The sequence below is a fragment of the Solanum stenotomum genome, chromosome 6 (genome assembly GCF_019186545.1).
Source record: "Solanum stenotomum isolate F172 chromosome 6, ASM1918654v1, whole genome shotgun sequence".
In the NCBI taxonomy this organism is placed as follows: Eukaryota; Viridiplantae; Streptophyta; class Magnoliopsida; order Solanales; family Solanaceae; genus Solanum; species Solanum stenotomum.
Window position 1 is genome coordinate 38269059 of NC_064287.1, and position 12239 is coordinate 38281297.

At 32.7% G+C, this 12239-nt stretch overlaps 1 protein-coding gene across 1 annotated transcript; it reads right to left on the reverse strand.

The window, feature by feature from the left end:
* Positions 1-4678: 4678 nt before the first annotated feature.
* Positions 4679-9528, reverse strand: LOC125868005 (cytochrome P450 78A5-like). The gene is made up of 2 exons (XM_049548600.1): positions 8521-9528; positions 4679-5284 (listed from the first exon to the last, which is right to left on the reverse strand). The coding sequence occupies exons 1-2, from the start codon at positions 9457-9459 to the stop codon at positions 4679-4681; spliced, it is 1545 nt and encodes a 514-aa protein (XP_049404557.1). The 5' UTR covers positions 9460-9528.
* Positions 9529-12239: the final 2711 nt, after the last annotated feature.

Here is a 12239-nt window from a genome sequence, read left to right on the forward strand (position 1 = left end):
AAGAGTAATCTCATTCGAGGACGAATGCTCCCAAGGGGGAGATAGTGTAACATCTCACAAATTGAAAGAACTAGAAAGAGCCAGAATTAGAAAGAGTGATTTTTGGAAATAATAAAAAATCTGAAAATTAGTTAAGTTAAATTAAGTTTGAGTTTTTGGTCAACTTCAAACGACCATTACTCCTAGCTCAGGATGAGTTAGGTGTGTTTCCAGATATCGTAGAAAATATCTTGGAATAATCTTTCCAACGTCGCCAAGTTTATGCGATTTCGAGTTCGTATGAGTGAGTTATTCCCATTCGAAGTTGGGTTGTTCAAATAAGGAAAGTCCAATCCAGATTTTAGAAGGGCATTATGGTCTNATTATTTGTATGGGATTCATGTTGATGTATTCACTGATCACAAGAGCCTTGAATATGTGTTTACTCAGAAAAAGCTTAATCTCAGACAAAGGAGGTGGTTAGAATTACTCAAGGATTATGACATGAGTATTCTTTATCACCCAAGTAAGACTAATGTTGTTGTTGATACCATGAGTAGATTATCTATGGATAGTACCGCCCATTTTGAGGAAAATAAGAAAGAGTTAGCAAAAGAGGTGTATAGACTTGCACGACTAGGAGTTCGACTAATAGATTCCACAGAAGGAGGAGTAGTGGTGATGAATGGGGCTGAATCATCATTTGTGTCAGAAATAAAAGATAAGCAAGACTAAGATTTTTTATTGCTTGAATAAAAGGCAAGTGTTCATAAGCAAAAAGTGATGATTTTTGAACAAGGGGGAGATAGTGTTTTGATGTATCAAGATGGATTGTGTGATTGATTTCAAGGGTAATTGGGATGATCACCTACCTCTCATTGAGTTGCTTACAACAATAGTTGTCATTCTAGCATCCAGATAGCTCCTTACGAAGCTCTTTATGGGAGAAGATGCAGATCTCCTATTGGATGGTTTGAAGTTGGTGAAGCTGGGTTGGTAGGACCAGACTTAGTTCATCAAGCTATGGAAAAAGTTAGAGTGATTCAAGAGAGGTTGAAAACAGCGCAGAGTCGTCAAAAATCCTACACTGATGTTAGGAGAAGGGAGTTAGAGTTCGAAGTAGATGATTGGGTTTACTTGAAAGTTTCACCCATGAAGGATGTTATGAGATTTGGTAAGAACGAGAAGCTTAGTCCTCGGTATATTGGTCATTACCGGATATCCAAAAAGGTTGGTAATGTATCTTATGAGTTGGAGCTACCACAAGAGATAGCAGCGGTTCATCTGGTATTTCGTATTTCCATGTTGAAGAAGTGCATGAGAGATCCTTAACTTATAATACCAACTAAAGATATTGGTATCAAGGATAAATTATCTTATGAAGAGATTTCGATTCAAATTCTAGATCACCAAGTTCGCAAGTTGAGAACTAAGGAAGTAGCATCAGTCAAAGTTTTTTGAAGGAACCAATTTGTTAAGGAAGCTACTTGGGAAGCTGAGGAAGATATGAAGAAGAGATATCCACATCTCTTTAAAACCGGAGAAATTCCAGACCAAGGTACTAATACTCTTCTTAGTACTCTTTAATTTATAAGTTAGCGTGTTGAAATTGCATTGCTTGTTGGGTGTTTAAGCTGAATGTTAACTGTTACACCCTTAGCCTACTAAGAGTAATCTCATTCGAGGACGAATGCTCCCAAGGGGGATATAGTGTAACATCTCGTAAATTGAAAGAACTAGAAAGAGCCAGAATTAGAAAGAATGATTTTTGGAAATAATAAAAAATCTAAAAATTGGTTAAGTTAAATTAAGTTTGAGTTTTTGGTCAACTTCAAACGACCATTACTCCTAGCTCAGGATGAGTTAGGTGTGTTTCCAGATATCATAGAAAATATCTTGGAATAATCTTTTCAATGTCGCCGAGTTTGTGCGATTCCGAGTTCGTATGAGTGAGTTATTCCCATTCGAAGTTGGGTTGTTCAAATAAGGAAAGTCCAATCCAGATTTTAGAAGGGCATTACGGTCTTTTAACCATCCAATTAAGTTAATTCATTTTTAGCAATTAAATTGGGGTCTGTTTAGACAATTGGAAATTTACGCTAGGGTTTTTTGAGAAAGAACACAAGAGGAGAAAGAGCAAAGTTTGTCGTTCTTGAAGGTTTAGCTTGTTGATGGGTGATTCCTACGAGGTATGTGAGTCTTTCATAGTGTTGGACTCGTTCACCTACGTGCCAATCATGTTTATTTCAGCGTAGTTTGTTCTAGAAAGTTGAAAGTTGATGAATTTTGAATGGTGTTCTTGAAATTGATCTTCGTTCTTGAGTTAGGTTGAGATTGAGGAGTTCCTTGAGGTTAGAATGTTGTTTCCTTGAGTTGTTTGAGTTAGATTCTTGTGTATATATACTGGGTATCTGAATCTAAAGGGAATTTGAGAAAAAGAACAGAGTTTAGGCAAATTGGGGTTAGCAAACGAAGAAGGAACAAGTCGGGCAGAAATAGGGTACTAGGTCTGCGTCGCAGACCTGTTCCTCAGAAGCGTAATTTTCCCTTCTCATCGCGGCGAGGACACAGACCTCTCTGCCTCAAAAATTATTTTTGCAACCAAAATTTAAATACACCTCCGCGTCGCGAAATGGTTTTCCGGAAGTGATTTCTTGATCATTTCTCATGTTTAGCTATTTAAAATCATTTCTAAACATCATGAGATCTTTCCTATCACAAATCTCAATCCTTGAATCCATAATTCAATTCAAGAAAAAGTTAAGAGTCAAGTCAAGAGAAGTCAAGAATCAAGTTAAGAAAAGTTCATACAGTTTTCCAAAAGTCTTTTACAAATGTTTTAACTTTGTTTTAAGACTTGAGTTTTGAGTTGAGTAAAGAGTAAAGTTTGAAGTTCATTTCTTCAAAAGAGTATATCGGGACTATGTATTCCCAAAGAGTAAATGTTTTCACATTTAAACAAGAAAGGAAACTGAAATTTCCAAAAGAGCCTTTGAGCTAGTTTTCAGTAAAGAGTAAGAGTAAAGTTCATTCTTCAAAGATTATACGAGAACTAAGTATATATACTCCCAAGAGTTAAAATGTTTTCACATTTGAGCAAGAAGGGAAACTGAGATTTCCAAAAGAGCTTTTAAGTTAAGTGTTTCAGTAATTATTTCAAACCAAAGAAAGAGTTTTGTTTTTACAAACATATGAGCTAAGTATATTTTGGGAGTAGTATTGAGCATCGATATGGGGACGAGTTTGAGTTCAGATAACTCACGTCTCCATAAACCATGTAGCCATCATGGGTAGTAAAAGATCATACTTTTTAGATGACTCCTTAAGATGCTTTTAGCATATATATATACTGGTGGATCCACTTAGTTAAGTGTTCTATATGACGACAAAGTATAGGACAGTTCTGGCAGCGTGGGCAAGACGTTGTATCACCACTTAGGCTCATAGAGATGGTTGTCGGTTAGAGAAACTCCCACAAAAACTATATTACTTTATTATATGAGTAAAGTTGAATTTGTTATTGCATTTTCTTTAACGAACTAAGTTGTTTTTCTACTATTTTAAAAGCTTTCTATATATTGCATGTGTTTTATTGCTTCATATTGAGTTAAGTTATCCAGGAGTTAAGTAAAGCCAAGGTAAGTGTTTCTTTCAGATTCTTTTCAAGCTTAAGTTATGTTTAGCATTCCAACTCGCATACTCGTACATTCAATGTATTGATGCCAATTGGGCTTGCATCTTATTATGATACAGACACAGGTAATCAGGATCAGCATCCAGCGCCTCGTTGATCCAGTTAAGCACTCAAAGTCAGTTGGTGAGCCTCCTAGCTTTCCGGAGGGTCCTTTTTATTGCTTTCAGTATTTTAGTTCATTAGGATGTCGTGAGTCTTGTTCCGACGTCTATCTCAGTTGTTTAGAGGCTTCATAGACAGAGTTAGTGATGTTAGTTCATGAGTCTTTACTTTTCCTTTTCAATTAAGTTGAAACTTGAGTTACCACTTTGGCAGTGAATGTTATTATAATACATTCTAAGTTATATTTTGAGCAGTTCAGTTTACTTATTTTAAAAGTATTTATCTTGAGTAAAGTCTTCCGCTGAATAAGTAAGTCAGGTCAAGGGTTCACTTGGGGCCAACAATGGTTCTCGAGTCCCGGTCACGTCCAGTCTATGATGCCTACTGAGTACCCTTGTTTTGGTACTCATACTACACTTCTGCATCTATGCATGTACTTTAGATGCTCTTGTACTAGTGACACCAGATCTGAGGTTATTCTTCTTTATATATTCGTCAACTCGATCACTTTCAAGCTTTTATTTTTATTTTGTACTATTTTGTCCACATCTATGCTATGGTCCCTTTCTTATCTTATTATTGTTTCCACGTTAGTTATTTCTAATTTTGTTTATAGCTTTATATTTTTGGATTTTGATTTGCCTACTGGGGGTATAATAGGCGTCATCATATAATCCAATTTCAAATCGTGACACAGATAATGAATCTGCTCTGCAATCATAAAGTATATTTAAGGGAAAAATAAACTAGATTTAGAGAAAAGATAAAATATCATGATCATATTTAATTACCAAAGGCCACATCAACTCATTTACTTGTTAACCAAACTTCAAGCTGCAATTAGACTTTGTTTTTTATTCATATGATGATTTTGTGAGTGATAATACCAATATTTAGAATCACTTAAATGCTACTTCGATTAAATGCACGACAAGCTAGAGGTTTCTTCATCTCAAGAGAAAGTTTCAAACATTCTGAAAGATCAACAGGTTTACTCGGAAGCCATTTGAACTGTTGGAGAAGTCGGGCTAGCCATAGGTGCACTGTGGCTAGCCCTAGTACCCTTCCTGGGCAAACCCGACGTCCAGACCCAAACGGAGCAAGCCTAAGATCCGATCCCATGATTGAGAAGTCTTCTTTATCAATAAATCTTTCGGGCTTGAAGGCCCATGGATCTTCCCAAATAGTTGGGTCATGTGTAATAGCCCACATATTGACCATTGCAGTTGTCCCAGCTGGAATGAAACACTTGTCAATATAAGTATCATGCATAGCTAAACGAGCCCAAGAGAGTAGTGGGCCTGGTGGATGTAATCTAAGAACTTCTTTTACTATGGCTTGCAAATAAGGAAGGTTTTGTATGTCTGAGTCTTGTACATTTCTGTTATGACCCACACATGTGTCAATTTCTTCTTGTGCTTTTTCTTGAACATCTTGATGTAAAATCATTCTTGCCAAAATCCACTCTACAAGGATGGCAATTGTATCTGTTCCTCTAAATACCATTTCCTATATCAAGTAAAAAAAAACAATCAATTCAATTTATACCATTGTACACTTTTCAAATGTAATGGCATATATACCGTTAAAACTCTCGTATATTTGATCTCTAACTTGCTTGAAAGTGAGTCGTGTTATATGTTGTACTTGTACAATTCTCAATGCGCGCTTGTTTTAGAAAACAAAATATTTGTACTTTGTGTAATTCATAAACACAACTAATTAATTTGGTACTCCCTCCATTCCATAATAGATGTTCATCTTACTAAAAATATTTGTCTCATTATTTGATCCACTTACTAAATCAGGATAGAATAAATTATTTTTTTTCGTTTTACCCTTACAATTAATATGTCCTTTGGAAGTTTAAACAAATTTTGAAGATCAAAAATTTATTTTTTCAAAAGGCTAATTAATATGAATAAAAAACAAATAGTAAAATTGATCAAAATATTAATAATATCTTAATCATAGTATAAAATAGAAAATGTCAATCTAATATAAAATGGAGGGAGTACATGGGTAGAATTGCCTTTCTTTTATTTATCTCTTCACAAGCCCCACCTTAAGAGGCTAATCTTAGAATTAATAAAAGGTTTAATTTAAGTAGCACACACGTTTATTAGTAACTCGGAACTTATAGTTTAAAAGCATCGTTTAGAAAATAAGCATAGTTTAGTAAGGATTTGGCTTCTCTTCATACATCTCCTTTTCATTTTTTTGAGTGCATATTTAGATGAGTGACACTTGTTATATTTAGAATCAAAAGGTTTAGATTAAATTAATTTAACAAATCTCTTAACTATAACTATGGTAAAAGAATAAGTTAGAAAAGAACTTTACCAACTTTAATAAGAAAAAATTCATCATAGACAAATTTTAGCTCCTCATTAATATAATTATTTCCATGATATATGTTTTACATCCCTAATAATATCATTACCGTAATCTGAATTGAAGAATACTCTCTATGTTTTTTATTTATTATTATCTGACCAAATAAAACCAAAGATAAAGGTATAGTGAGATCATACATGAGTTAAACAGCAGTAAAATAATTAAGAAAAAAAACGACTGACTTTATTTTTACAGAGAAAATACTCTACTAAAGTTGGTGAGTTTTTTTTCATAATTCATTTTTTTACTTATAATTAAGAAGCTTGTTAAATTAATTTAATTTAGATTTTTAAATTTTAAATATGACAAGTGTCATTTATCAAATATGCACTTGGTCAGGAAATGAAAAAGAATATGTAATATAGAGAAGCCGTAATATGCTGGTAGACTTATTCATAATTATAAGTTCTATTGTTATACTTAATTAAGTTAATTATCTATCTACTTATGCACTTGAGGAAATGAAAAGAAAATGTAATATAAAGAAGCCGTGCTATGCTAGTAGACTTATTCCTAATGATAAGTTCTATTATTAGATTTAATTAAATCAATCATTAATCTAAATATGCACTTGAGGAAATGCAAAGAGTATTTAATACTTCCTTTGTCCCTAATTACTTATTCACTTTTGAATCGGCACACCTATTAAGAAAGTAATTATTGACATAGTGAGTTTACCATTTTACTCCTATTAATTATGGAGTGGATGAATTAAAAACTTAAGATTTTTAAGAAGTTCTACATTTTTTAAAGTAATTAATTGAGGGTATAATAGGTAAAAATATTTTGTCCTTTCTTGATTTGTCAAAATGGACAGAGACAACAAAAAAGAATAAAAATGGACAAGTTATTAGAGACAGATTGAGTAATATACAGAAGTTGTAGTATGCTATAAGTTCTACTGAGGAAATGCAAAGAATACTTATAATATAGAGAAGCCGTAATATGCTATAAATTCTAATAAGGAAATGAAAGAATACTTAATATAGACAAGTCGTAATATGATATAAGTTCTATTAAGGAAATGAAAAGAATATAGAGAAGCCGTAATAGGCTATAAATTCTATTAAGGAAATGAAAAAGAATACTTATAATATAAAGAAGCCGTAATATACTATAAGTTCTACTGAAGAAATGAAAAGAATATTTAATATAAAAAAAGCCATAGTATGATTGATATAAGTTCTATTATTAGAGTTAATTAAGGTCGTTGTTGGCGGAGCTGGAAAAACTAAAAGTGAAAAATTTATTTTATATATACCATATATTATATATACCACATGCAGTAGACTTATTGCTGACGAAGATAAATAAATTTTGTAGTTGACACGATATGACACAAAGTTTAACTTTTAATAATGAGTCATTTCACTTTAAAGCATCAACGAATCTTAACTATCAACTTTAAAGCATCAACGAATCTTAACTATCAACCTAGTTATTAATTATTCCCTCCATTCTATATTTAGTTAATTTTTGAGGTGTTTCACACCCTTTAAAAAAATAGATTAAGACATAAATTAAACCTAGTTTTTCATTTTTACCCTTATTAATTATTGTCAAATTTATGATTAAAATAACTAAATATTAATTAATCACTAATTTCAATACTAACTAATGAAGAGTAAAATTGAAAGAACATTTAAAAGTAGTCTTGAAAACTGAACAATTAAGTTAATTTGAAAAATGCCTCAAAAATTAACTTAATATGGAATGGAGGGAGTATTATATACTCTAGATATGTTCAACGAGTTGACAATATTTTTTATTATTTATAAAATACTTCCTCGGTCCCAATTCATGTGACACTTTTCGCTTTTCGAGAGTCAAACCGTTTTGACCAGAAATTTATGCGTCAAATCTTCAATTTTTTGAAATGAAATTTATATATTTGTAAACTACGTAAAAAGTACTATAAGTCACAATAATTGGCAATTCAAAATAATTAAAAGATATAAGAAAAATTTAAGGTCAAAGATAGACTTATTTGAATTTCGAAATTCAAAAAGTGCCACATAAATTGAAACGGAGGGAATATTATTTTCTACATCCTAAAATAAAAGGTTATCTTAGCAAAAAGAAATTTGTTTCTAAAATAAGTGTCATCTTATATTTTTTTTCAACTATACCTTTCTATACTCCATTTAATTACTAGTTTTGAATTTTCAAGAAACATTTATTAACTAGGGATATTTTAATAAATTACATATTGTATTGATTAATTTTTTAGTCAACCTGATTTAAATTAAGATGACACTTATTTTGAGACCGAGAGAGTATTCTAGCTAGTTCTAAGCATATGGAAAGAAGTTAAATTCAAAATTGAAAGAGGCAGAAGTAATCCTTACCCACAAAATAGCCACCATATCTTCATCTTTAAGTTGATCTTCTTTTGCCAAAGATAGCAAAACACTAAGGAAGTCATTTTTCATATTTACTAATTCTCCCTCTCTTCTCCTTTTTTTCATTATTTCACCAACTAGTTCATTCACTTGAGCTCCCAACTTATAACACCTTCTCTTAGTACCCCAAAAGTCTAATGGAAAATAATCTGACCAATTAAATTCTCCAATCAATTCATATCCTTCTTTCACCATTAACCCTAACTTCTCACCTTCTAACCCAAAACTACTCCCAAACACACTTTCAAGGATATTACTCAAAGACCCTTGTCTCAACAACCCTCTAACCTCAACAAACCCACTCTCATTCATCTCCTTGACAACTTTTCCTATCATGTTATCGGCTATAAGTTGTCGAAGACTCTCAAAACATGAAATTCTCCTAGGAGAAAACATGTGATTCGTAGCAATTCTTCTTAGGTTTCGCCAATAACTCCCATAGGGAGCAAAACCAATGGCTCTTTCAAACATGAGAAGTTTGGTTGATTCTTTCAAGGGACGGCTAGAAAATGAGGCACTCCATAGAATTTCCTTCGCAGTGTCAGGGTGGCTACTAATGATAACTCGAGTAGCACCAAGGCTTATTGTCATTAATCGAGTTGAGCCTAGTGATGAAGCAATCATGGCTAGTTTCCGGTGAGCACAAGACCCCATTTGAGGTAGAAATCCCAAAAAGGGCCAAGAAAAAGGACCATGAAGTTTATTAGGGTTTCGATGATGATAGTGAGTATAGTTTCTCCATGCAAACCCTCCGGGCACTAGCCAATAGTTCAAGAGGAAATTAAGTAGGAGGGAGAAGAGGAGAGTTGCAAGAGTGAAAGTCCATGGATAAACATAGTAAGAAACAACTAAGATGATGAAGAGGGCTAGCATGAAGGGCTTCATGATTAATTAATTTGGGACTTAAAAATGTAAAAGGTGCGCAAGTAAAATAACTAAAATATTGGAAATGGAATCTTGTTTGTCGTGAGAGAATTGCATGTGGAATGATTAGTATATATAGGGTAAGTGGAAAGTAATTAAGTTTGGTTAATTATTTGGTTTCTTTTTGCTTAACCCTGGTTAAGGGACCTTTTTCTTTCGACAATGTTAACAAATGATAATTAATTAATCATTGATACTTACAAAAGAATAGAATTGACACTCAGAGAGAGTTTGCGGGTGGTATCACTTTGTATTATGACATAGTTTCCTGCCCCTCCACTCCTGCACCCCCTATAGGAAAAAATGATAATCTCATCCCACATAATATTCATGCTAAATAGCAATGATAAAATAGTAACAATGGCACCTGGGTATGAACTATTTCACCCTTAACCAGAGGTTTCGAGTTCGAGCTCTGGGTATGGAGAAAAATCTATTGGAAGCGCCACCCTCGAATAGGCTCTGCAAAGCGTGATCCAGATTTAATCAGAGCTCCAATGTGAGCTCCGAACACCGAATGGAAAACCAAAAAAAAAAACGACACCAAATATTATAACGAAAAAATAATAAAAATCTCACTCAGAATAATATTCACTCTAAATAGAAATAAGAAAAGAATAACAACACTACCAAATATTATAACAGAATAAATATAATACCCAAATAAAATAGTACAATCACAATGATTCAATGATTACAACTTGATAGTATCAAAAGATGACAGTTGTCAATTTAACTCCTACTTGGTAAATATAGTGAAAAAGAAAGAAATTGAATATTGATAACAGTAATTAGAGTCCTTTTCTTGTTAGTATTCTTTATTGTAAGTGTTAGGACATCATAACAGTGAGGTTACACATATGTAGTAACTATATTCTATTAAAATTCATATTTATAGTTTATCTCTAGGGGAATTTATATTCAACTACACTTTATGTAACATCCTATAGGAAGAACTCTTCCGTGAAATACAATCGAGGTTTATTGTATTCATAAAATCTCTACGGTAAAAATATGCCCATTTTTTTTTCTTCCATCACTTGAAGGATTAAAGTGTATATGTTCTGAGTTCTCACTTACCCTCTAGTTAGACTCGAATCTTCAACCTAAAGATTGATAGTGGAGGTGTTTAATCATTTGAGCAAGTCTCACTTGTTACTTCACCATTTATTTATTTTCTTTTTCAATTTAAATTTTGCATGGATCTTAAAAAATAATAATTGATATGAATATTTTATATATAATACTCATATTGATTGATGTTCTATCTTAAATTTGAGAAATGATTTAGAGAATAAGTAATTAATTAATGTTAAGGGTAAATAAAATCATTATTTATTATATATTTTTCTCTTGTTATATTATAAAATGACATGAGAAATAAAAATAAATATATATGTTTAATATAATGCACAAATAAAACAATTCTGTAGTTGTCTCAAAATTGCCCCTAGTGAACTGGATATACCTAGATGTTGTAAGTGACCTAATAACTTGAATATAATTAGGTTTTCCACATTTAGTTATGAGTGTTATCTTATGTATTCAGGTTAGGAAAAACAGAAACAGGAAAAAGATGAAATAGAGAGAAAATAAAAATCCGAGTCCATAGAACCCACTGTGTTTCCTTAAGAAATCTAATCCCCTCAAGTACCCGAGGTTACAGATTAATTCCTCCCGAGATAAAACGGATTAACTATTAGAGAAGTAGCGGTACCTCAAACTTCACTAATTTCAGCGAACGCAAGAACAACAACGAGAGCACACACATACTCAGTTGATCGACAATTTTATTTTTGTAAGAAAATGTATGCAGAGAGGGAAAAAATTTCAGTGTTGAAAAATGGAAAAAGACTCTCTATTTATAGCCACTTGCAGCAAGGAACGCGTCTGCTCGGACCATGGTGTGAACGTATCTGTTCAGACATGTCTTTCCAGAACATTGTGTCTTTTAGAAAAAATAACGTCTTTTCGGAAGGAATAGATCTATTTAGACGACTTTACTGTTACACGCGAATTTCAAATAATTCTGTTACGCGAAATTAATTCTGTTAATTAACTAACATTCTGAACTAATTTATAAGAAAAAGAAAATCAATTAATGAGATTGATTAAATAAATTTTGTCCAAAAATATTAATCATTTGCCGAAGCTGAGCGAGCGACGACGATGGCGCGAGGGGACACCTTCTTCTTAACCCTTTAAGAACTAAATTAAGGAAGTGTTTTCTAATATAAGGACATCAATTTTCCTTTCTTCTACCAATATGAGAGAAATGACTTTTCATCTTCAAAGACTTTTCATTTGAAATGACTTTTTCATTTTCCCTCCAAATTGGTTCCCCCACTTTTTCCATTTTCTCTTCTTATTTCCATTTCACACCTTGCTAAAACCCAACAATCCCCCACATGAATGGGGAATGACTATTGTTAAAACATATGTATGAAAAACTTGGGTGTCTCGTATGTAAGGAATCACATCTGGATAAGTAGGTTTCCCTTTAAACTTTTCGTAGTGAACATATATCGGATATACTTGATCAATCGATAGATTGGATATCTTTGAACCGTTGAGCTTTGGTGTATACCTAGACAACATAAGTCGCACAATTAATCCTTGAATTGTTTTTGGTTCTCATTGTTTTGTTCGTTTCAGTTATGAACACGTCTTGGTTAATAAGTGTTTAGAGAACTGGCCTTACCGGATTCTCCTTGAAGCGGCTTACACTTCACACTTACATA

What these genes read in the sequence shown, in the direction of transcription:
- LOC125868005 (XM_049548600.1), bottom strand. Translation starts at nt 9,459, where the DNA reads ATGAAGCCCTTCATGCTAGCCCTCTTCATCATCTTAGTTGTTTCTTAC. An exon ending in ATATGGTGGCTATTTTGTGG is followed by an intron (nt 5,285 to 8,520) that starts GTAAGGATTACT and finishes TACTTGATATAG; the next exon opens with GAAATGGTATTTAGAGGAAC.